Source organism: Cervus elaphus, chromosome 5 (genome assembly GCF_910594005.1).
Source record: "Cervus elaphus chromosome 5, mCerEla1.1, whole genome shotgun sequence".
NCBI lineage: Eukaryota > Metazoa > Chordata > Mammalia > Artiodactyla > Cervidae > Cervus > Cervus elaphus.
The window spans coordinates 95988507-96013516 of NC_057819.1; the positions used below are offsets into that span (position 1 = coordinate 95988507).

General features: G+C 54.5%; 1 protein-coding gene and 1 non-coding gene across 4 annotated transcripts in view; one reads left to right on the plus strand and one right to left on the minus strand.

Moving 5' to 3' along the window:
• Positions 1-364: 364 nt before the first annotated feature.
• Positions 365-25010, plus strand: part of SGSM2 (small G protein signaling modulator 2) — a 37229-nt gene continuing 12583 nt past the window's right edge. For 2 of the 3 annotated variants that reach the window (XM_043903374.1, XM_043903377.1), the window contains exons 1-12: positions 365-635; positions 6179-6254; positions 19148-19310; positions 19536-19697; positions 19968-20035; positions 20135-20280; positions 20547-20681; positions 21133-21257; positions 21649-21716; positions 21849-22009; positions 22173-22299; positions 23892-24026. In XM_043903374.1, coding sequence (XP_043759309.1) covers positions 579-635; positions 6179-6254; positions 19148-19310; positions 19536-19697; positions 19968-20035; positions 20135-20280; positions 20547-20681; positions 21133-21257; positions 21649-21716; positions 21849-22009; positions 22173-22299; positions 23892-24026 — 1423 coding nt within the window. In that variant the 5' untranslated portion in view covers positions 365-578. The remainder of the gene's footprint in view (positions 636-6178; positions 6255-19147; positions 19311-19535; positions 19698-19967; positions 20036-20134; positions 20281-20546; positions 20682-21132; positions 21258-21648; positions 21717-21848; positions 22010-22172; positions 22300-23891; positions 24027-25010) is intronic. The other variant, XM_043903375.1, reaches the window with a different exon arrangement.
• Positions 10405-10477, minus strand: TRNAG-CCC. The gene has a single exon. It is a non-coding gene; the product is annotated as a tRNA-Gly (tRNA).

Genomic DNA, 25010 nt, shown 5'->3' on the forward strand with positions numbered 1-25010 from the left:
GCCGGGGGGTCCCGGGCCCTCCCGTCGGGAAATCACGTGTAGGAATCACGGAACATCCAGCTGGATGAGGGCCAGCTTCCGCAATAGCGACTTGCCCCCTCTTAGCCGCCCGGGGGGGTCCAGGGGCGCGCCACGCCTCCCCGGCCCAGCGCTGTGCAGGGCGGGCGACCGGCGCTCACAATGCGGGTTCGCGCCCTCGGGGCTGGAGCAGGCGCGTTGCCATGACAGCGGCCCGCGTGGCGCGCGCCCGGGCACGCCGCCCCCAGGCACGCGCAGTCACCCCCCGCCCGACCCCCCCCCCCCCCGCTCCCCGTGGCTGAGAGCACCCCCCCCACCCCGCCCCCGGCAGTGGGAAGGGGCCGGGCCAGGCTCCTGACGTCTGTGCGGGGCTCGGAAGATGGCTGCGGAGCCCAGCACCGGGCAGTGGCTGCGGCGGCGGCGGCGGCGGGCGGGGAGCGCGGCGGACGGGGGCTCCGCCTGGCGCGTGGGGCGCTGAGCCGAGAGGCGCGGAGGCGGCGAGGGCGCGTGGGGGGCATAGGGGGCCGCTGGGCACCTCCCCTCGGGTCAGCCCCCGCAAGATGGGCAGCGCGGAGGACGCGGTCAAAGAGAAACTGCTGTGGAACGTGAAAAAGGAGGTAAAGTCGGGGCACGGACCTCCGGGGGCTCGCGTTCCTGTCCTTACGGCCCACGGGACAGAAAGATCTGCGCCCATCCCAGGGTGCGGGCGCTCGCGGGCCTCGGACGGGGGCCGGTCCTGGACTGGCTGCGGTTCCCGCCCGACTCCCGGATCAGGGGCAGCACCCCTCGGCCCCAGGGGCTAGGCCAGCGCTTCAGGGTTTGTTTGCTCCGCGATCCCGCAGCTCCCCGCCCTGCGACAGCAGCAGCTCTGGGAGACCGAGGGGGAGGGGTGGCGGCGATTTCTGGAGAACCGAGCTGCCCCTTCATTGCCCTCGCCGCCTGGGGAGGGGGCGGGGCCCGCGCTAAACCGGTGACCTGGGGGCTTAGCTCCGGTTTGCGCTACACCCCACTCGGTTACCTTTCTGGGAACTGAGTCTCGGCTGCATGAGGGTTCGCAGCACACCACGTCTCACTCCACGCCCACCTCCCTACCCAGAGGCCAGGGGGGCTTTTGAGAATGGTTTTTAAGACTCAGATTTTTTTTTTTTCCCTCTTTTGAGGAGCCCCCCCGCCCATGTCACAAAGAGAAGTCCTTCCCTATGCGTACTAATGTCCTCTACTTTGTCCCTGCCCTAAAACCCATTTCAATTCATGGGGCGGAGGTGGGGGGAGGTGCCCGTGTGAATGACTCACTCGCACAGGCACGCTGGAGAGCTCCAAACCCACAGAGTGGATTAGAATGGATGAGGCCTCTGGATGGAGCTCTGGACTCTTCCCATCTACCTCTGTCGGCCAGATGTGTCAACTCCATGAGGGCAGGAAACCTGTTTTACCCAGAACTCTGTGTCCATGCCTGGCACACAGTAGGCGCTCCGGGTTGTTGTTCAGTTGCTCAGTCGTGTCTTACTGTGACCCCGTGGACTGCATCGTGCTAGGCTTCCCTGACCTTCACTGTCTCCCAGTTTACACAGACTCACGTCCATTGAGTCGATGATGCCATCCAAAAACCATCTCGTCCTCTGTCACCCCTTCTCCTGCTCTCAATCTTTCCCAGCATCAGGGTCTTTTCCAATGCACCGGCTCTTCGCATCAAGTCGCCAAAGCATTGAAGCTTCAGCTTTAGCAGCAGTCCTTTCAATGAATATTCAGGGTTGATTTCCTTTAGGATTGACTGGTTTGATCTCTGATCATTGGCACTCAATAAATGTTTGATAAATAAGTCTATTGATCTCGGAGACTGCAGAGTCTGATGGGAATGCATAAACTTTGAAATAGTCTGGACCTAGCTCTTTGTGATCTTGAATAAGTTACTTAACCTTTCTGAGTCTCAATTTCTACATCTCTAAAATAGGGATACTGATATTTAGCTGATATATAAAAGTTTACCATATTGGTACCTTTCCCCTTTCCTAGAGGTTGCATATTAAAGAGCAGAGACATTACGTTACTGACAAAGGTCTGTATAGTCAAAGCTATGGTTTTTCCAGTAGTCATGTATGGATGTGAGAGTTGGACTATAAAGAAAGCTGAGCGCCGAAGAATTGATGCTTTTGAACTGTGGTGTTGGAGAAGACTCTTGAGAGTCCCTTGGACTGCAAGGAGATCAAAGCATGCAATTCTAAAGGAAATCAGTCCGAATAGTCATTGGAAGGACTGATGCTGAAGCTGAAACTCCAATATTTTGGCCACCTGATACGAAGAACTGAGTCATTGGAAAAGAAATACCCTGATGCTGGGAAAGGCAGGAGGAGAAGAGGATGACAGAGGATGAGATGGTTGGATGGCATCACCAACTCAATGGACATGAGTTTGAGCAAGTTCTAAGAGTTGGTGATGGACAGGGAAGCCTGGTGTGCTGCAGTCCATGGGGTGGCAAAGAGTCAGACACAACTGAGCGACTGAACTGAGAGGTTTCAGGACTGGAGAAGGCTCAGGGTTCTTATAGAATTCTGGAAGGCTCATAATTAAGGCTCTGCATTAATTATAACCTGGCTATTGTGCCCTAAATTTGGTTCCTTCCTTCCTGTTGGCAAACAGGCAGTTGAAGCCATCACCTTTCCAACTGTGTTTGAGAAGCTCCATTGTGCTTTTGCTATGAAGTGGCCAAGAGTTTTTTTAAGTCCAGGAGTATATCAAATTAACATTTAAGCCCCAACTCTTGTCTCCCCAAGGAAAAAAGAAATCTTAAATCCCAGTGATTATCCTCAGGAAACAGTGTAGTGACAGAGACTTATATGAACAGTGTAAACAAGAATAAAAATGTAGCTATATCCAAACTATGGGTACATGTGCTAGGATTGTTGATGCGTTCCAAATTTGGGGTTAGTCAGGGATGATAGGAAAGATTTCAGGGAAGGCAGTGTTTAGAAGGGCTGTCTGTACTACTCTGAGAATGATTCTTAAACAAATGTGAGAAATGTCCAGGATATGCCACAGCTCTGTATATGACCTGATAGAAGTTGACCCTCTCTGAGCTCCTAGTTCCCTTAACCTTCAGGGCTAGATTTTGAGAGAAACATATCCTTTCTGATCCTATACATAGAGACAGTGGGGGTGATTGTTGACAAAGCTGGCTTTTCACAAAAGACCTGAAGTCCTTTTTTTTTTTTTTTTTTTTATGGTCTGCACTGCATGGCTTGCAGGATCTTAGCTCCCTGACCAGGGTTTGAACCTAGGCTCCAGGAGTGAAAGCCCAAAGTCCTAACCATTGGACCACCAGGAAATTCCCAGGGTGTAGATATGTGTGTGTGTTAGTCACTCAGTCATGCCCGACTCTTTGTGACCCCATGGACTGTAACCCGCTAGGCAGCTCTGTCCATGGGATTTTCCAGGTAAGGATACTGGAGTGGGTTGCCATTTCCTTCTCCAGGGGGTCGTCCCAACCCAGGGATCGAACTTGGGTCTCCTGCATTGCAGTAAGGTTCTTTACTGTCTGAGCCACTAAGAGCATCTATAGGTCCTCCTAATCGAAAAATCTGCCCCAGCAGCCTGTCTTAGATGTCTCCTGGTCTTTGAGTTGTGACATGATGCTCTGTTTAATGCAAACACCCCTTGGGAAGTAATCTAGGAAGCTTTTAATAGTTTAGAGTGCAGGATCGATCAGATCCTCCTTTACCTAAACCACTAACCATGAGCACTTTGCAGTGAGGAGGAGACTCCCGGTCCTTCCTCCATCCTCCCCAGACTTTAGAAGCTCTACCACCTTCCAAACAGAAGTGAGGGCCTGGAGAGCAAGGGCAGCATCAGGATGCTGGACACAGGACACTGTCCAAAGAATGGCAAAGACTCGGTCTGACCAGAGCTCACTAAATCAGTAAGATTGAAGACAGGGATTCAGGTAATCCATCCCTCTAATCTTCAGTATTAGTATTTGTCTCTTGGCAGGTTCCCCCAGGGGCTTCCCTGGTGGCTCAGATGGTAAAAAAAATCTGCCTGCAATTCAGGAGACTCAGGTTCAACCCCTGGATGGGGAAGATCCCCTGGAGAAGGAAATGGCAACCACTCCAGTATTCTTCCCTGGAGAATTCTATGGATAGAGGAGTCTGGTGGACTACAGTTCATGGGGTCGCATAGAGTCCAACACGACTGAGCAACTAATACACACATACACACACACACACACACACACAGAGGAGTCTGGTGGACTACAGTTCATGGGGTCGCATACACGACTGAGCAACTAATACACACACACACACACACACACACTCCCCCAGGAGTCTGGTGGACTACAGTTCATGGGGTCGCATAGAGTCCAACACGACTGAGCAACTAACACACACACACACACACACACACTCCCCCAGGAGTCTGGTGGACTACAGTTCATGGGGTCGCATAGAGTCCAACACGACTGAGCAACTAACACACACACACACACACACACACACACTCCCCCAGGAGTCTGGTGGACTACAGTTCATGGGGTCGCATAGAGTCCAACACGACTGAGCAACTAACACACACACACACACACACACACACACACTCCCCCAGGGCATCAAAAGTGCTTGGCTTCAATGTTGGGAGCAACTAGAACCTCCTATACTGCTGATGGGAATGTAAATTGGCAAAATCTCATAATGCCAAATACCCCCATCAGAAATTCCTTGCCTAAAAATATAAATCCAAAGAAATGAGCCCCCGTGTTCAAAGACACATCTAGAGTGTTCATAGCAGCACTGTCCATAACAGCCCCAAATTGGAAGCTACCCAAATGCCAGTCAGCTGTGAGTTGTTCACACAATGGAGAATGAAAAATACACATCCACATACAACATGAGCAAATCTCAGAGTCACACAACTACACACTGAGCAATTCCATCTATAAAAAGCACAAAATCCCACACATGTGCTCTGTGATGTTAGAAATCAGGATAGTGGGTACCTTGGAAGGGAGTAGTGACTAGAAGGAATCATGGCAGAGTCTGGGGCTACTTTAGGGTGCTGGTCACGTGTTGTTTCTTGAGCTGATGCTGCTTTCACAGGTGTGTTCAGTTTGTAAAAATTCTTCAAGCTGTGAAATTATGATACATCTGTTGTTGTTCAGTGGCTCAGTAGTGTCGGACTCTGCAACCCCATGGACTACAGCATGCCAGGCTCCTCCGTCCTCCACTGTCTCCCAGAGTTTGCTCGAATTCTTGTCCACTGAGTCGGTGATGCTATCTAACCAGCTTACCTTCTGCTGCCCCCTTCTCCTTTTCCATTCAATCTTTTCCAGCATCAGGGTTTTTTCCAGTGAGTCAACTCTTCTAATTAGGTGGAGCTTCAGCAATAGTCCTTCCGATGAATATATACCCTTTTCTATATGTTTATTATACATCAATTTAAAAGCTTTTTAAAGTGCTTTCTAAAGAAAGCTGGGACTGCTTACCTTACAAGGTGTTCTCAAGCTTTTACATTCAGGTAGGAACCCGAACATAGAGTTTTACCTAGACAGAGAAAAGGCTAGGCTCGTGAGCATGTGGGGAGTGTCCCTGATACCTGGATGGACCTACCTCCCCTCGGAGAAGGGAGAAAAGGAAGGTTAGGTGTCTTCCTGCGGCCTGTACTGAGACAATTTGTCCCTGAAGGACAGCCCACAAGCCCTTCCGCAGCCAAGTATGGATGAACAAATAGCATCCCATCCCTGTTCTCCACAGCAGGGCCCTTCCTCCTGGGTTGGAATATCTGAATTGATTGATTAGTGGGTTTATAGCACCTTTTTCAGCTTCCCTGATGGTTCAGTTGGTAAAGAATCTGCCTGCAATGCAGGAGACCTGGGTTTGATCCCTGGGTTGGGAAGATCCCCTGGAGAAGGAAATGGCAACCCACTTCAGTATTTCAGCCTGGGAAATCCCATGGACAGAAGAGCCTGGCAGGCTACCTTTTTCTGGCTGCCTTTCCAAGACACTTGGTAATGTTTGTACTGAAGAAACTTTGCTTCCCCACCCCTCCCATTCCTATCCTCTACTCTGCAAGTGGCTGAACTCGGACCAGGTGGGCAAGCCAAGCTATTTACTTGCTCACAGGCCTTTGATCAATCAATCAATCAATAACGGTGCTGCCTATTTATTCACAGGTGAAGCAAATCATGGAGGAGGCTGTCACCAGGAAGTTTGTGCATGAAGATAGCAGCCACATCCTTGCTCTGTGTGGTGAGTGAGTGACTGGAGGATAATGAGAGAGGGGTTTAAAAACTGAGGATACTGTGATGGGGCCACAGGAACAGTCCTCGGGGTTAGTAGTTTTCAAATCGGGTTGTAAGTCAGAATCAACTCAGAAGCTTATGAAATCTTGTTGGGTCCCATCCAAGATCTACTGAATTAGGATCTCCAGGGCCCAAGAATCTGCTTTATATTCTAGTCCCTAAAGACAGTAGTGCTCAAATTTTAGCATCATTGTCACCTGCTGTTGTTGTGTTTAGTGGCTAAGTCATGTCCCACTCTTTGTGACCCCACGGACTGTAGCCTGCCAGGCTCCTCTCTCCATGGGATTCTCCAGGCAGGAATATTGGAGTGGGTTGCCACGCCCTCCTCCAGGGAATCTTCCCAACCCAGGGATCGATCTCACGTCTCCTGTGTCTCCTGAAGTGGCAGGCGGCTTCTTTACCGCTGAGCCACTTGGGAAGCCTAGAGTCACCTGTCGGGCTTGTTAAAACAGGTTCCTGGGTCCCAGCTCTGGAGTTTCTGATTCTGATATCTCTGGGGTGGCCCCAGGAATTTGCATTTCTAACCAGTTCACAGGAGATGCCAGTGCTGCTGGTCCAGAGACCGCACTTTAAGAACCCCCGGCCTCAGTAGTTGGGTTGGGGAGCCACGATGCTGGTTTATCCTTGCATTAACTTTGGGGATGGGCCTGAGCCTTTGAATGCTTTCTGTGCTACATCTGTTTTCTAATCAATCCCACCTGCGTTGCTTCACCATTCCCAACTCTCCAGACACTCAATTGCATGCAAATCCACAGGAGGATCAAGGAAGGCTAGCTAAGACTTCCCCGCTCAAAGAGAAAGTCTGTAATAAACCACCTCTTCCTGCTTAGCGTGAACATTTCTGCCTTTGTAGCAGCAAGACTGTCTCTGCACACTACTGAGTTTTCTTGGATTTCCAGGAATTTGACTGTCCATTTGCCATCTTTTTCAAAAGTATCTATTTATGTATTTTTGGCTGGGTCCTTGTGGCTGCACGGGCTACTCTGTAGTTGCGGTGTGTGGGCCTCTCGTTGCGGTGACGTCTCTTGTTGCAGCACACAGGCTCTCGGGCACGCGGGCTCGGTAGTTGCAGCTCCCGGGCTCCAGAGCACATAGTTGTGGTGCATGGGCTTAGTCGCTCTGCGCCGTTTGCCATCTTTGTGTTGTTTTCCGTGGCCTTTGAGGTTGGTGTTTGGTGTTCATGGAAGGGAGGTTGTGCATTTCTGAGGGGAAAGAATGAAAGGAGCAGATCAAGAGAGGAACACCCCTGACAGCAGCATGGTGGGGCCGATAGAGCCACCCTTCCCGTCCGTCCAGCAGCAGACACTGAAGGTCCCCCAGGTTCCAGACGCTTCCTCTTCCAGGCAGGGAAACAGCAGTGACAAGGTGAACTGTCTCTCTGTCCCCAGGGGATTACACTCTGTGGGCAGACAGACAGAAAACAAAAGCACACAGGAATATATCCTGCAGTAACAGGTGTGGTAACAGCTGTGAAAAAAAAAGGCAGAGAAATGTGGGAGGCGACTGGGGAGAGGCGGCCTGTGAGCAGAGCCCGAGCAACAGGCTGAGCATTCAGGCAAATCTTGATGCTCTTCTTTTCAAGTTGTACTGGACACGTTTCTTGACTTCTGTCACCCTCAGTCTGCTGCTCTAAAAACAGGGTGGTGATTCCCACCTCAAGGAATTTTCATGGGGATTGAGATGATGCATGTGAACATTCCTACGTTTGTAAGAGCTCAGAAAAACATCCGTCTTTCCTCCTCTTCTGGGCATTAAGGCTGAAGCTAGGTTTGCAGGATTTGAGGTCCTACTATCTCCCTTTTGGGTAAGTTGATTCTTTGAGATGATATAGCCCTTCTCAGGTCCACAGGACCAATCCGATCCCACCTTTTCTGTGGCAGAAGCCCTGCTGGGGAAAAACCATGCTAGTCTCGCAAGAAGTGATTTTAAAGAGTATGAGAACCCTACTCCCTTCTACCTATGCTGAGTCCGCCTGACATGAGCCACTGTCTGTCATGGTCACCAGAAGGGCTCTGCTGGTCGCCCAGAGGCACCGTGGCAATGGTGCTCGGCTTCGCCCAGAGCACACACGGCAAAAAGCACAGAACAATGAAACAGCGAAAACGGTTTGTGCGTGGGTGCCAAAGGTGGGCGGCGGTGGGGGAGCGGGGGCAGAGAGGCAGGCAGAAAGCTGTGGGCATCCCACCATCAGGTCCCTTAGGGTAAGAAGAAACGTGCCTGCTCGCCTCTGATCAGTCCAGGAAGGGGTCCCCGGGAAACAGCGGGGCCTTCACTGCCGCCTCTTGCCTTGAAGTCCATGGCTCTTTCCAGCAGGCAGAGATACCACCTTCAAAAGGAGAGTTTCAGTCACTGAAATAGATCAAGAGTCTGTGAAATTGACCCAAGTATCCAGGGTTCTAAAACCAGCCCCAAAGCAAGAAGAGCCCGGTTTGGCTGGATTTCAGGAGGTACCTTAGGTCAAAGCGCAAACTGAAATGCCCACAGGGTCAGATGAGAAAGTCTGGATGTGGGACAGCAGGCAGTGGTCAGGAGTGGGTAGCCCTGGCCAGGTTTGAAGGGGGCAGCCACCACTCAGCTTCTGCAGGAATGGTGGTCCCGGCCTTGCCGTGGCCTTTGTTTTATTTTAAGAGAAGTCAGCAGTCTGGGTTTCTGTATGAAATGTCCCAGTTTTTAAATGCTGATAACTAACTCCCATTAAAAAAAAAAATTGTGTGGGCTCAACAAGAGGCATCTGCAAGCCTCTGCCAGTTTGCTGCCTCTGCCTTGGGCTCAGTGCACAGTCACTAAAGGGAACACCAGCAGGAGGGGCTGCCAGCAGAATAAAGCTAAGTTGAGCCGGGCATCTGAGACCCACGGGAAGAGGAATCCTTACACTGTACTAACGGTGGTGTTCAGTGGTGAGGTGGATCCCAGCTTGGGCTCAAAGTAAGGTTGGTTTAAAGCAGTGATTATCAGCAGTGATTATCAGCAGTGATTTCTCCTGCCTGCATCACATGGTAGAATCATAACCAGGGATTCCTGGAGGGTTGGGGGGGGGGCAGGAAGAACAGACATGTACTGATGGAAAACTCCAGTTTTCTGGCTTTTTGGAGATTCTGATACGCCAGGCTCCTTCACCCACTGGGAAACTGTTCAGAAGTGCATTTTTAGTTAGAAGTGGATCCAGTCTTCCCCTGGGTCTTGTTTTAAAAAATCTTTTGACCATTCTACATGGCATGGCCGACCCTAGTTCCCCAACCAGGGATGGAACCCACGCCCCCTGCATTGGCAGTACAGAGCCTTAACCACTGGACCACCAGGGAAGTCCCCTGCCCTGGGTCTTGCAGTGGTCCTGGCCGCATCCAGAGGTCAGCTTTGTTCTGAGGGGAAACGGGAGCGCAGTGAAGGCTGTGGAGACTGGATTAGCTCTGCAGTGAGTGACCCCTTCCCCTTGAGCTTTGTGGAGGCCTGGGGTCCTGGGCCCCTCTGCCCTGCCCTTGGCCCCTCTGTTCATGGCAGAGGATGGCTAGGGGGTGTCCGACTGAAGAGGGCAGGGCCTGAGCTAGAAGAGCTTCCCTAAGCTTCCTTAGAATATAGACATTTGAACCAGAAACATCACCTTCTGGAGAGCCTTAGAAATGGAACTGAAAAATCCCTGGGTCAACACCTGGCCCCGGGTAAACCCAGGAACGTTCCTGTTCTTCAAAGGGAGGAGGGAGACTCCTGGCCTGGCAAGGAACACGCTTTTGTTGTGTGTTTGCTCTGCTTGCTCCTAAACCTGTCTGTCTAGAAGCTGGTCAGGCCCCTTCGGGTGGAAACCTTGCGAGCAGGCCCTGCTGGCACACCCGGCTGGCAGGGGCGGGGTCTCTGTGTGCTGCCCTCCTACCAAGGAGCGTGGCTGCAGCGCTGCCCCGAGATGCCCCCTCCCAGCCCCCCAGACCTGGTAACTGCACCCCCTCCCCAGAGAATAGACCCAGACCCCACTGTGGGAGATGGTTCTCTGATATCCGCTCTTCATCTCTTTTTTTTAGTTTATGTATCTATTTTTTTATTTGTTTGGCTGCACTGAGTCTTTGTTGTGGCATGCCGGATCTTTAGCTGTGGTAGATGGGATCTAGCTCCCTGACCAGGGCTTGAACCCAGGACCCCTGCATTGGGAGTACAGAGTCTTAGCCACTGGACCACCAGGGAAGCCCCTCTCCCCTTTATCTTGAAAAGTCATGTCAAGTTTGCATTTTCCTCCCTAATATGGCCTTTGACACTTTTTGACGGTGGACACTTAGTGCTGAGTGAAATGAATGCTTCCTGTTTTCACTCCGCTTCTTGAACCCCCAGGTGTAGGCCAGTATCTCCTGCCACCCCTTCCTCCAGAAGGCAAGGTGCTTTGTGAGCAACTCAAGCTCAGGGTCAAACAGTGGATGGTCTGAACTCTGCGTTTGTAATATGTCTGCTCACAGAGGGCGTGGTTACTCTCTGAGGGTTATTTAGGGGTCTGGGGTAATTTAGGGCTCCACTGAGGAGCACTGGGCCTCCCTTCAACTCCCAGCTCAGGTCTGGGAGTGTCTGCCTCCCCAGTGTCTCTGCTCCATTCCCGTTGGGCGCTGAGGTTGGATTTTTAACCACCGGTGGGTAGAAGGGCTTTAGGAGGGCCACGGAGAGGTTCCGGGCCTGGTTGAGCAGGTTCTTAGACACGTAAATATCCTCGGGCATTGGGGGTGGGCCCAGGCCAGAGGGGGCCAGCCCTGCCGGTCAGTCCCCAGGCTCCCTGCCCTCCGCCAGGCGATCGATCCTTCCACCTGAGGTTACTTCAGGCTGAGGATGAGCTGTAATGGGAGACAGGGGTGGAGTCTCTGGAGCTGGGAACCGCACCAGGGCTTTATTAACCAGCTCCCTGTTGCTAAGCGGCTTTCATTAGCAGGGGAAGGTCCGCCGCAGCAGCCAGCTTCTCTAGGGAATGGCAGGGATACCAATGAGCTGGAGAGAAGCAGGTGTGACGGGAGGACGCATCCCACCTGGGATGCTGCTGCTCGTTCTGAGAGTCAGACGCCAGGCAGTTTTCAGTCTGTCTCTCTCCAGTGAAAGGGATCCCTTCTCTCTGCTTCCTGCCCGCACTGAACAAATAGCTCATTCTCAGCATATCTGGCTCCCACTTTGCACCGGGAAGCGATCCGGTGAGAAGGAAGGCCCTCTGGGGGACTGGCTCCGCTGGCCCTGCCTTGGGGCATGGCTGAGGGCAGGTGGCAGCGGTCTGCAGCCGAGACATTGAAGTCCAACAGACCTGACCTGGCTTCACAGACTGACCATGTCACCAAGTATGTGACCTGGCCACTTGTGCAACTCTGAACCTACACCATAAGGTTGATGTGAGGGGTTAAAGGAATGATGGGGGCAAAGCACACAGTATGGAGCCAGGTATGCAGTAGGTGCTCAGTAAGTGTCATCACCACCACCAGTGACCTTCTGCTTTGTTCTTGAAAGTGATCTTACAACCTTCCCCATAAAGCCTCCTCGAACCTTCTCCTGGATTCCCTCTGAGAATCCATGTTTCTGGGAACTTGGAGCATCTGGACAATCAGAACTTTGAACTCTGGGAATCCAATCTAGGAATTTGAAGATATTAAGAAATTATTATTAATTTTGTAGGTGCAGTACAGGTATTAGGCACATGTTTTTAAAAGTCATCTTTTAGAGATACATACTAAAATATTTATGGGAAAAAAATACATGATGTCTAAAATTGGTTTCCAAATAACCTAGGAGTAAGGGGAAAGTGGTTGGAGGTGGTATAACTAAAATAAAATTGGTCAAGCCTTGCTTATGATGTGTGATGGGTACATGGGGGTTCATTTTATCATCCTCTTTTGTATATGTTTGGAATTTTCCATAATGAAATTTTTTTTTTAAAAAAAGGAAGCAGAGGAGAGGATGGATGGAAGAAGAGATAGAGATAGCAAGTATATGTAACTTATTTTACAGGAAATATTTTTATTTCAACACATCTGTATTGAAGGCATCCTTAAACAGGATTCTGGGCATATAAGCCTACAGAAGAGACAAACAGCTATGCAAATCTGTCCCACCCTCTGGGTATTGGACCTGGATGTTAGATACAGGAGAGAGGGGTCTAAATTCCTGCTCCCTCATGGCTCAGCTGGTAAAGAATCTGCCTGCAATGTGGGAGACCTGGGTTTGATCCCTGGGTTGGGAAGATCCCCTAGCGAAGGGAACAGCTACCCACTCCAGTATTCTGGCCTGGAGAATTCCATGGACTGTATAGTCCATGGGGTTGCAAAGAGTTGGACACAACTGAGCGACTTTGACTTCACAGCACTACATGCTAGTCACTGAGTTTTCATAGCTTAATTTGCCTTGTAGACTGAGGACGTTGTGTTCACTCACTACACAGAGATAGTCCTATTCCCAAACTGACCCAGACTGTCTCCCCAAGTCCATGTACAGACATCTGTTAGCGGTGGGGGCTTCACGGTCTAGAATCGGTACCCAGGGGAGGTGGGGGGAACAAGGGAAGGAAGCAGATGTTTCTGAAGGGTCCTCCCTGATCCTGGACCCCCAGGTAGAACCAGGAAGGACCTGTTGTTGGCTGAGGCTGCTTCTTCCCCTTCCCATCCTTGGTCTTCTAAGCCAGAGACAGGTCTGGGCTGGGGGACCTGGGTAGTTCTAGAGAGCAAATACAAGAAGGGCACAAACCTCACCCTCTTGCCTTCAACAGCCCACACTAGACCAGCCATCATCTGGCTTCCCGGCAGTAGGATGGCCAGTCAGGTGGTGGCCTGTCATGGTGAAATTCCAAAAAGAGGAAAAAAAGGTAGAAACCTGAAAAAAAAAAAAAAAAAGAGAAACCCAAGACACTGGACCCCCCTGCACCACCACGAAGGAGCTTCTATAGGGAAGGCCAGAGGCCTGAAACCTCAGCGCTGACCACAACCGCTGCGGCGGGCTCTGAAGGCTGGTTTTGTAAGAAAAACAAGAGCGGTTGCAGCTCCCCTGTCCCAACAGAAAAGCTCTCGGTGCTCTGTCTCCCCATCCGTCGGTGCCCGTGGGAAATCCTTGACCTTGACAGAGCCACAGGCACGCCTGTCTGGAGGGAGGTGGGGACCGCGGCACATGTCCACCCTCCCTGCCCTGTCCCGCCTTCTCAGGCTGCCTACAGAGACTGCCCCGAGGGAGGGCACCCAGAGTCTCTCCCTGGAGATCAAGACCAAGCCCTTCCTCAGGGAGACAGCCCCAGATGACCTGTCAGAGCAGTCACCACACCGTCCAGCTGTGTGGCACATACACTACATTCTTGAGAGATGTTACATAAAGGGGAGCAGCTAAATGGTTTAATACCTAAGTGGGGATACAGGGCCAAGGGAGGTGGTGGTTTGTTTTTTTTTAATTGAAGAAAATAGAGAATATTTATTTACAAATGTGCATACGTGCTCAGTCGCCTCTGACTCTTTGTGACCCCCATGTACTATATCCCACCAGGCTCCCCTGTCCATGGTGCTTTGCAGGCAAGAATACTGGGAAGTGTTAGTCACTCAGTGGTGTCCGACTCTTTGCAACCCCATGGACTATAGCCTGTCAGGCTCCTCTGTCCATGGAATTTTTCAGGCACGAATACTGGAGTGGGTTGCCATTTCCTACTCCAGGGAATCTTCCTAACCCAGGGACTGAACCCTGGCTTTCTGCATCTCCTGCATTGCAGATGGATTCTTTACCACTTCACCACCTGGGAAGCCCTTATATACAAATGGAAAGTATCTAATAGGGAAAAACAAAAGATGCAAGGAAGAGAAAGGACGTTTCCTGAATTGATGTCCTTGAGACAGTGGGTCCCTTGCCGAGCTGGGTGTGGCTGGCACTGGCCTGGCTCCCTGGGCAGCCAGTGTGAGCTCTGCACATGGACTTTGCCCTGCATCTCCAGGGGGACAAGGAAGATGGGTATGTGCGGGATAAACCTCATTTCCTTCACCTGTGTAATTCTGGAATATCAGGAAAGGACTGTCTCCTCTCAGTGAAAGTCTGGATGGGAGAGTTGCTTTCTTGTTTTAGGGCTTTGAACAAGGCTGAATGCCACCCCCCAACATACAAAGCTGAAGCAAACAGCCAGCATCACCAGTGCAGGCGGAGGGAAAATGTACCCCCGTTACCATAGAAATGCTCATTCCGCGTGGAGGCAGCTGTTATAAATCCCTGGGTGGAAATAGCCAGCCAGGGAAGTGGGGAGGGGAGAGACGTGTGATGCCCGGCCTCACCTCTTTGCTCCGCCCACTTCATCCACCGCGTGAGAGGCGGCCGCCCATCCTACCCTGGCTTCTATCTCCAGGGGATTGCTCCTCTCCTGGAAATCTTGGTTCCGTCCTCCAAGACTTAAAAATTCTGCTCTGAGTCAAGTCCCCCAAAACTCCAGGCCCCAAACCAGCCACCTGTTTAACTCTCCTCACTCGGAGGCTGAACTCGCCCGATGCACAGATGGCAGCTGGCGGAGGTGGGGGCCAGGGCTCTGAACACACCTGCTCCTGGGGTTATCCACCCCTCGCACCTCGGAGCCTCGGGCCCAGCCTTCACATCAGGCTGTGCTAACTCTGGCCGCCGTGTCCTCCACCTCATTCTTGGAAGGCCGTCCAGTGGGCCCCCCATAACTGTACTGGACTTGTCCAGGCCCCTTGGCTGCTGAACACCGTTTAATTGTGGATGTGCGTGTGAGAGCGGGGGCTGTTTCTGAGGACCTGGGGCTGATTGAGGACCCTTCTCAGTGCCCACTGCTGTGTTTCCTGGGCAGCCATGGCTTTAGTCCATTCTTTCTTTTTTTTTTTTTTGGCTGTGCTTTGTGGCATGTGGGATTTTAGTTCCCAGCCAGGAACTGAACCCACACCCACTGCAATGCAAGTGTAGAGTCTTAACCCCTGGACCACCAGAGAAGCCCCACTGGCTTTAATCCATTCTTGTGGGCTCCTGAGACACCTGAGCTTCTCTCAGCCCATGGAATTGTTTCTCGGTCCCTGCGCAGCTCAGATCACCAGTGGCTGCCCTAAGCAGAGCCCGGGTGCTCCTGTAAGAGTGGGGAACCAAACTAACCTGCAGACCCTATTTGCTGAGAGCTGGTGAAGGGTGGGGTGCCCACGGACAGATCCAGAGTCTTTCTGAGTTGTATGACAATTCACCTCCCAGATGGAGAGAATCTCTGGCATCCTTTCATGATGCAATTATTGTTTTAAATCGGTAACCTGGCTCAAAAATCAAGACTATATTGCTTCTTGTGCCTTCTTCCAGAGTTTATCTTAATCTTAAAAAAAATTGTGTTTTTTGTTTACCCCACCCTTTTTGTAATCCAAAGGTCTCTTTTGAAGACTTTTCTGTTCTTAGCTCCTAGAGAGCATCCTCACCCTTTTTCAGAGTGGCATTGTAATTACACTGTATGAATGTGTCGTGTGTGCGTGCGTGCGTGTGTGTGTGCGTGCGAAGTTGCTTCAGGGTACCCTTTCTACTCTCATCCTGGATGACTGACAGCAGTTCCCTGAGCCTTGCCGTCAGTGGAGTAGGAAGACGGAGTAGAGAGGGTACCCTGGGCCCCTCTGTTACCACAGCTCCAAAGGCCACCATAGGTGGGGAGTGAGAGGATCCAGCTTGTTGAGTCATCTCGATTTCTCTGTTTCAGTTTACTCACCCAAATGCTTCCCTCCCAACCAGTCACCAAAAACAGTAACAGTGTCGATTTGTTCTTAATCAGTATGTGTTTTTCTTACATGAAATGGGCCGAACGACTACCAGGATGGTGTCTCCCATCTTTGGGGGCACCCGGAGTGGCTAAAGGTGGTACTAGGAACCCTGGGACAGGGCTTCTGAAGCTTTCATGTCACAGCTGGGGGACCAGGGCCGGGACAGCTCAGTCAGCAGGGGGGTAGTTTCGGGTGACTTGGTGCTTTGGCTGTGATGGGGGTCTCCTTGCCAGGCCCCTCTCCTTCAGAGCCTTTCCCCTGGAGAGGGGAGCTTAATGGTCTGTGAGAGGCCCTCCTGGGGAGTGTGGACAGCTGGAGAGTTGGACATTATTGCTGGTGGCTCTGCAGCTGCAGCTCTGAGCGTGGGTGCACTGCGCCCAGGGAGGGACCAGGCGGGTCTTTGTGCTTGCATCTCTGTGAGTGTCGGTCAGTGGACATGTCTGTGATTCTGCTCAACCCAGAAGTCTTAGAGCGGGGTTTTAAAATTTTCCGGGATCAGAGACACCTTTTAGAAACCAAAAGTCAAGGATTCTTTATCCAGAAAAGAACCACCCACCTATGCACGTGGGAGCAGACCGATGATTCTGTGTGCAAAGTTAGGAGCTCTCTGGGAAGTCCAGAAGCCCATCCACAGACCCTCTCAGGAGAGTAATTCTCAATTATTATAAGTGTTATGATCTTATTTTGCCTACGCACTGCACACGATAACATCTTTCATTGTACGCACTCCTCCTCTGCGAGGTTCAGCCCTTTGGGAATGGGGGAGGCGTAGTGTGGTCTAACAAGTCCTGACTGAGGAGCCTGGGGACTCGGACTAGGAACAGCTGGCAGAGGGTGTTACTTTGGCAGAGGGTTGATTACTTTGCTTGGAAGGTAGAGAGGCGAGAGGGATTTCTCCCACTGCAGACATTGCCTGGCACTTTGCCCGGGTTTCACAGGAGGCACTTCAGGGCCACGGGGTGAGTGGGGGCACCGGATGTGCTGTTCTTCTCTCAGCGATCCCTACTCACAGTGATTATGGAGGCATGCCTCCGCCCACCCCCGGAGAATCCGCAGCCCTGTGCTCAGAGGCTGCCTGGCAGGCTGGGTGAAGCCAGGCCGCTGCTTGCATCCCCAGCTCCCCAGCCTGGCTTCGCGCGTGCCGTGCAGCGGTCGCCTGGGGAAGGTAGGAAGGCTAATGACTCATTACCCCGGCAATTAGTCACATCACCGAGGAGCTCGGTCCCCTGCAGGACTGGTGCCACCTGCTGCCACTCTGGTTCCTGTTCCTCTCTGCTTTTCTCCTGCTCTGAACGGGCACTGACCCCGGGAAGCAGTCACCGCCTTCCTCCAGGTGTGGGCGTGTAGCTGCAGCAGGACCAAGAGACTAGGACTAAAGGGTCACTCGTCTGTGCTCCCTGCCCCAGGGCTACGTAGGACCTCCAGGGACCTACCACAGAGGGGAGCATGTGACCCTGAAGCGAGGATTCCCCCATATGCCTCATACACCCATGACACCTGTAGATACACCTGTCTGCGGACACACGTGCTCACAGATGTATGAATATGGCAGGAGGGAAAGGCTGCGTCTCCCAGGCCTGAACTCCCAGGAGAGGGCAAGGGCGCTAACTTCCCCTCCCCTGGGACCACTCTCACTGAGCTGGCCGGCTTCCAGCTTGGCCCTAGGGACCCTCTAAACTTCTCAACCTCAATGTAAGAGACGGCCAAACCAAACTTACAGGACAGCAGTGACCATAACAGTGAAGGCAGAAATGAGGTGACAGCCACTGCTTTCAGTGGTTATTTCCGAAGTGCAGGTTTCTTTCTTTTTAAGATGCAGGTTGTTTTTTTTTTTTTTTTTTTAAAAGATAGTTTATTTATTTGTTTTCGGCTGTGCTGGGTCTTCATTGCCGCACCGGCTTCTTTCTGGTTGCGGCGAACAGGGGCTACTGTCTCATTGTGGTGTGTGGGCTTCTCACTGCGGTGGCTCCTCTTGTTTTGGAGCATGGGCTTGGGACCTGCTGGCTTCAGTAGCTGCAGCTCCCAGGCTCTAGAACACAGGCTCAGTAGTTGTGGTTCACAGGCTTAGTTGCTCTGAGGCATATGGGATCTTCCCAAATCAGGGATTGAACCCACCTGTGTGTCCTGCATTGGCAGGCAGATTCTTTACCACTAGTGCCACCTGGGACGCCCACTTCCAGCCCAGGAGGCAAGGGGAGACCTCCTCCCACCTGTGAGCCCTCACCCCCAACACACCTGGAGGAGGTGAAAGGGGCTCAGCCCAGGTTCGGGGCCCTGGCTCCTCCTCCCATCTCTGCCACTTTGTGATGCGAACCAGCCCTCTTCCCCTTTCAGAGCCTTTCCTTCCTCAGCTATAAAACAATCAGCTTGGCTTCAGTCAAGGCCAAGCCCCTTCCTCCCCCTGTACCTCCACAGTGATTTCTTTTTAGCATCTGTTTGTGCCCAGGGCAGCTCCCCACCCTCCCCCACCACGCCCTTCTTTGCTTCCCGTGGAGTCTGTCTGCTATAAGCAGCGTCCAGACAGAGAGAGTAGGCCTAGCCCCTAAAAACATGAATGAATGAAGGGAAGCCCTCCCTGCATGGGAAGGAGAAATCTCTCACTCCCGCAGGGCTCATCAATAATTCAGGGCCGCTGTCAGGTCTGATCTCTGCAGTGGCTTCATCAATATTTCAGCTCCTTCTCCAGAGCCTCGTTCCTTAGCAACCGCATCATTGGTGCTCTCCAGGAGGGCTGCCAGGCTGTGTGCTCCCCTCGCCCCTGTCCTGGGGGTGCTGTCTGCGCTTGCCCTCGTGGGCAGGGGTGGAGTCACCCATGCCAACCCATCCTGGCAGCTTTGTCCTCAGAGCCTCAGGATGATGCCACATACAGGAGGCATGACACACCAGGCCAGGTGGCAGGAGGGGACGGGGATGGAGTGGCATCTCAAAGCCCCCAGGGGTCCACTCTGGGCGGGCAGGAGCAGGGGCACGGGCGGGAGCACTTTGGAAGAAGGTCGGGGTGTATCTCCGTGGCCCGCCTAAGCCTGAACCGCACCCCCCAGTCCTCACCTCTGTGCTCCCCACGGGTATGAGGGAGGGGGTGTTCTCCCTCGCCCCGTCTTGCCAAGGCTCAGTTGCCGTCCCCTCTGTGGCCCAGGTGCGGTGGAGGCTTGCCTCCTGCATCAGCTGAGGCGCCGCACTGCCGGCTTCCTGCGCAGTGACAAGATGGCAGCCCTGTTCACCAAGGTGGGGAAGACGTGCCCGGTGGCCGGGGAGGTTTGCCGCAAGGTACAGGAGCTGCAGCAGCAGGTGGACGGCAGGTGAGCCCGGGCCGCCGCTCGTCCCACTTCCAAGGGCCTCTCAGGTGAGGGCCCAGACTAAGGGTGGCGGTGGGGGGGTGGCCCTTTCATCTCCAACCCCTCCTCCTGGTCAGTCCTCTGGGTTCTCGTCTTGTGGCATCAGACTCGGCTCCCAGAGCCACCAGTCTGCGTTGCGGCTTGCCCCCCGCGCCCTCATACTCCTGGAGCCCATCCCTCTCTTTGCAGGAAACCCTTGGCAGGCAACCAGGAGACCCTGCGGAGACAGGGCTCCGCCAGCGGGAAGGCCCCAGCCCTCAGCCTGCAGGCCCTGAAGCACATTTGGGTGCGCACGGCGCTGATCGAGAAAGTGCTGGACAAGGTCGTGCAGTACTTGGTGGAGAACTGCAGGTGACTGCCCTTCCTGAGCGCCCCCTCCCCACCCCAGCCCCCATGCCTGACTGCCCACCATGGTCTGTAGGCATGCGCCATTCACTGTAGCGCCCTGAAAGCACGGACCGCTCCAGGCCGCCCACAAAGCTCAGCCCTTGTATACTTGTTGCTGCTTGATGACTGGACAGGGATTAGGTCCTTGTGGGGATGTGTCTCCTTGGTGAGCTTGATGGCCCTGGAAGGAGGCCCAGAGCCCTACGGTTACCCTGTCTGTCTCTTTCCTGGCAGCAAGTACTACGAGAAGGAGGCGTTACTGGCTGACCCTGTGTTTGGCCCCATCTTGGCCTCTCTTCTAGGTAAGCCTGGGATCAGAGAGGCCTGTGCTGGCCCACAGTGGGGGCTCCGGGGCAGGTGCCAAGGGGCCACCCCCTAGCTGGTGGTCCCTGTCTCCACAGTGGGACCCTGTGCCTTGGAGTATACCAAGCTCAAGACAGCCGACCACTACTGGACCGACCCCTCTGCTGATGAGCTGGTCCAGAGACACCGTATCCGGGGTCCCCCGCATCGCCAGGACTCCCCCGCGAAGCGCCCAGCCCTAGGAGTAGGTGTCCCTCTTCTCACCCCGTGCTCACCCAGGATGGGCCCCCGGGCCTGTGGCGAGGGCAGCCAGCCTCTGTGCTCCTGGCAGATTCAGGTGGTAGCGGCCAGCCCGGGAGAGCCTTCCCTGCACTGGCCCTTACATAGATGCCAGGAGCACAGAGCTGGTCCGAGGCTGAGGGCAATCTGGGGACAGGAAGGAGCCTCGGGGTCCTTGGCCCCCACGCCAACCTCCCCAGACCAGGGGCCGAGGCGTGACTTTGTGCGCAGATCCGAAAGCGACACTCGAGCGGCAGTGCGCCGGAGGACAGGCTCGCCGCCTGCGCCCGCGAGTACGTGGAGTCGCTGCACCAGAACTCCAGGGCCCGGCTGCTCTACGGCAAGAACAACGTGCTGGTGCAGCCGGTAGGGGAGCCGAACGCCCCCCACCTCTCCCTCCTCCCGAGGGGCCCAGACCTCCAGCCACATTCAGCCCTTCCTTCAGAGGCTTCATTTCACACGCCTCACGCCCAGCCTTGAGCTGTCACGAGCCAGGATGGCATCGGCTCCGGCCCACTGAGACCAGGCCTTCCGGGGGCAGGAACGGCGGCCAACAGGGAGGGGACCACCCAGATACATCTGAGAGCCAAGAGGCTCCCGGGGCAGAGGTGGTGGCCCCAGCCAGGCAGGGGAAGGAGGTGCCCACATCTGCAGGTGGCACATGACGCCCCTGCTTCCTCCCGGTCCCCAGGCCCAGACCCTGTGATTGGCCCGGCCTGGCCTCCCCTGAACCCACCTGGAGCTCCTCTTCCACAGGCCATCCCGGAGCCTCTCAGGCCCTCATCTTCCCTGTCCTCTGTGTGTCTCCTGTCCGTAGAAGGAGGACATGGAGGCCGTCCCTGGCTACCTCTCCCTGCACCAGTCTGCAGAGAGCCTCACTCTGAAGTGGACCCCCAACCAGCTCATGAATGGGACTCTGGGGGACTCTGAATTGGAAAAGAGGTGAGGGCTTTGAGACCCCCTCCCAGGAGCCAGGGAAGAGAGTGAGGGCTTGTTCCCTGGTGGGGAGGGCATGGAGAGACCCAGCCTGCTCCAGGGTGCAGGCCTCACTTCTTACCCGATGCCAAGAATTGCAGGGAGAGGCTGCCTGGAGAGGTTCCTGGAATGTCTCAGACAGAGCCAGGCCTGGGCACGGAGAGGCTTGTCTGAGCCAAGTTCTGGGCAGCTGCGACTGCCAGGCTCTCTGCTATGAGGACAGCACGGGGCCCCGGGGGACACGGCTGGCCGAGGTCACTTCTCAGCCACAGTCACGCTATCCTCTGGATAGTCTCTCGGCATCTCGGCAGGGTGGCAGGTCTCAGGGCACAGTGACACCGACCTGATTCCTCCGCAGTGTCTACTGGGACTACGCCCTGGTCGTGCCCTTCAGTCAGATCGTCTGCATCCATTGCCACCAGCAAAGTGAGCCTCGCCTGTGCTGGGCGCAGGGGTGAGGGGGGAGAGGCCACGTGGCCCACGGACCTCCTGTCCCCCTCCCGCCGCCCCTGGCTCCGGGCCCTCCCCCCAGCCTCACTGGCACACGTTTACCCCCAGAGAGCGGTGGCACACTCGTGCTGGTGAGCCAGGACGGCATCCAGAGGCCCCCGCTGCACTTCCCGCAAGGGGGCCACCTGCTGTCCTTCCTGTCCTGCCTGGAGAACGGCCTTCTTCCTCGAGGGCAGCTGGAGCCCCCACTCTGGACCCAGCAGGGGAAGGTATCTCCAGGCGAGGGGAGATAGGGACTGGGTTCTCTCCCGCCCCCCCCAACCCCAGTCCCCCATCCTTCTCCACATGGAGCTCTTCGCAGCAGCATGGGGGTCTCCTGCATCAGACCCCACCCAGGGCAGGCTGACCACCCACCCCACCCCACCCCTACAGGGGAAGGTGTTCCCCAGGCTACGGAAGCGCAGCAGCCTGCGGTCCGTGGACGCAGAGGATGTGAGCACGGGGCGAGCGACCGACTACGTGTTCCGGATCATCTACCCTGGCCACAGACATGAGCACAGTGAGTGTCTCAAACCTCACTCAGGAGGAAGAGAGGGGCGAGCTCCGGGTGGTGGGGGTTCAGTGTCACCCGGGGCTGGGGTTGGGGGCGGCCGGCAGGGCCCGCTGCCCGGGTCGGGGTGACCCAGGCAGGTTGTTGCTCAGCCTCGCATGGGACCTGTCCCCCCACAAACCATGCCCCTGAGAAGTAGCCTCTTGTCTATCTAGCTGTCTTCTTCTCACTTTGTAACCTCAGGTCTCTTGGCTCAGAAGTCACTGTTCAGTATTCTCTTGGCCATCTTTTCATGCCCTGCCCCAGGGGAAAAAACATGGCTAGACTAGAAATAGAAGGTGGGGAGCTCTCCGTTTTGCCTCAGCCTGCTGCCTGACCCCCATAGGGAAGCCTGGGTGCAGGATCAGCGCTGCCTTGTGGACGATTTGTGGGTGCAGATTGTTCCCTGACTCTGCTCTAGCCAGGCTCCTCCCCCAACCTGCTACTGATGTGGGGGCAATAGTGGGAGTCGGGGGCATCTAGGGTGAGGTTTGGAGCTACAAGGGGCCTCTGGAGGCCAGGAGTTGAAAGTTGGCTTGGCTCTCATGGGCCCTGCCCCGCCCAAATGTGACCCCTCTGGGCCCCTGGGGGCTGAGCCACAAGCATCTACCGACCCCCGAGCTCCCTCTCTGCTCAGAGCACCGCTGTGAGCATCACCAACACGGGAGCACCGGGTACAAGCATTGCCCACGGGCCTCTCCTGGCCAGACGCGCTGAGCTTGGGGGTAAGGTCAGGGAATGTGCCAGACCACAGCATGCATGGCCAGCCAGACCACCTGCTCCCGAGATGCGCTAACTCGTGCCAACAGGTTGTTGACCAGTGGTCCCTGTATTAGTGGACAGACTGTGCAGACTGCAAACACACAGCCACGCCATAGCGCAAGTTCCCGACCAGCGTGGAGGGCAGGAGGTGTGGGGCCCCTCGCCTCCCAGGTGTGCCTGCCGAGGAGGAGACGCAGCTTTGGCCAGCTGTGTTTGCCGACCTGGCACTTAATCTCGGGCTCTTGCTCGGCTCAGCTGTTGCAGCTTCCACTTGCCCTCTTCAAGTCTTGTCACTTCCCAGTTGCGGTCACCTCAAGGAGCAGAAGCCCAGTAGGGTGACTCATGACTCAGGCTCTTCGTGAGCAGCTCCGGAAAGGCCTGAGAAGGTTGGATTTTCAGTTTGAAGAGGGGGATTTTAGGGTGACCTTCAGATGTGGTTCAGCCTGACCATGACACAAGCTGAAGAATGATGGGGATCCATCTGCCAACAGTCATGCCCGGCCTCGGCCGTGCAGGGCTGGGGAGCCCCTGTCTTTCACTACCCTGACCGCCCCCATCAGTTCTCTCTCTTCTGTTCTTCCTAGAGAGGGCATCCTTTAAGAGTGAGCTCTGTAGCTGCCTCCCGGCCCTCACTTTCTTCCATCCTTTCCCCAGTAACTCATCAAAAGGCTCTCTGGTCCCCTCTTCCACGCCCTGCAGGCTCAAGGCGACCCCAGACTCCGTAAGGAGGGAGTCCGGACCCTCCTGCCCTGGGACCAGGGTCCTCACGCCTCTGCGTCTCTGCTGTTCTCTTTGAGCAGTCACTATTAACTACCACCACCTAGCGGCCAGCCGCGCGGCCTCGGTGGACGATGATGAGGAAGAGGAGGATAAACTACACGCGATGCTCTCAATGATCTGCTCGCGGAACCTCACAGCTCCCAATCCGATGAAAGGTTTTTATCCCTCCCCGTCTCCCTGATCCACCCCTTCCTCCCGCCCCGTCCCAATCCCCTGGGCCCACCTGCCACCCACCGCAGGGGCTCAGATGGCAGTGTTGGCATTACGGGACTTGTACCTAGGAGGCAGATCAGGGAGGGTGGAAGGAGGCGCCAGCCAGAGGGACAAGGACCACGGGCAGCCTGCTCTGAGTTCCCCATTGAACCTGTGAGGGGAGGCCTCCCACCCGAGAGGGAAGAGATTAGAGACTCCCTGGTGGGAAGTCTGATTATCTGGTTCCCTCCTGGGAATGAATGGCTCTCTGAGCCCTGTTCCCGCTCCAGGGGTGGATCATGCTGATAAACCCAAGACAGTGTCTCTTTCTCTCCCACTGTCTGGAAAGACGGCCCGTGCCTCTGACTCCAGACTTAACGTAAACAGGGCAGAAGAGCAGGCCCCTCCTCTGCAGGGCTAGGGGCTGGACAGCTCATGGGAACAGGAGTAACCTGTGGTCAGGGGAGGGGTTGGGGCCACCATGGAGAGACCCAGGGCTCAGTTGACCCAGCTAACACTTTAGCATGAAATCTAGAAATATCTGTGCCAAAGATATCAGATAGCTGTGTTCCCGCCTTCAGGGACCTGAGTCCAGGGTTGCAAAGACCCCTTTACTGGAAATTACAGGACAGTGCCCACAGCTTCTCTGGTCACCAGTCCTCTTGGCGCAGAGCTTGACTGGTGGAGAGGCACTGGCCGGGGGACCAGTGAAGCCCAGGTCACGTAAGATTGGTTCTGAAGGGCTGAGGCCCCCTCTCTCAGATCTGAGGGGAAGCGTTCCCATGCCACAGATTCATTTCTTTCTTCTTTTTTTCATTAAAAATATATATTGTGTCCATGTAGGAGCTAGTGGAAAAATCTTCATCTCTATCTCTTTTCTATACTCTGTACGTGTGCTAAGTCACTTCAGTCATGTCCGACCACAGCCCGCCAGGCTCCTCTGTCCA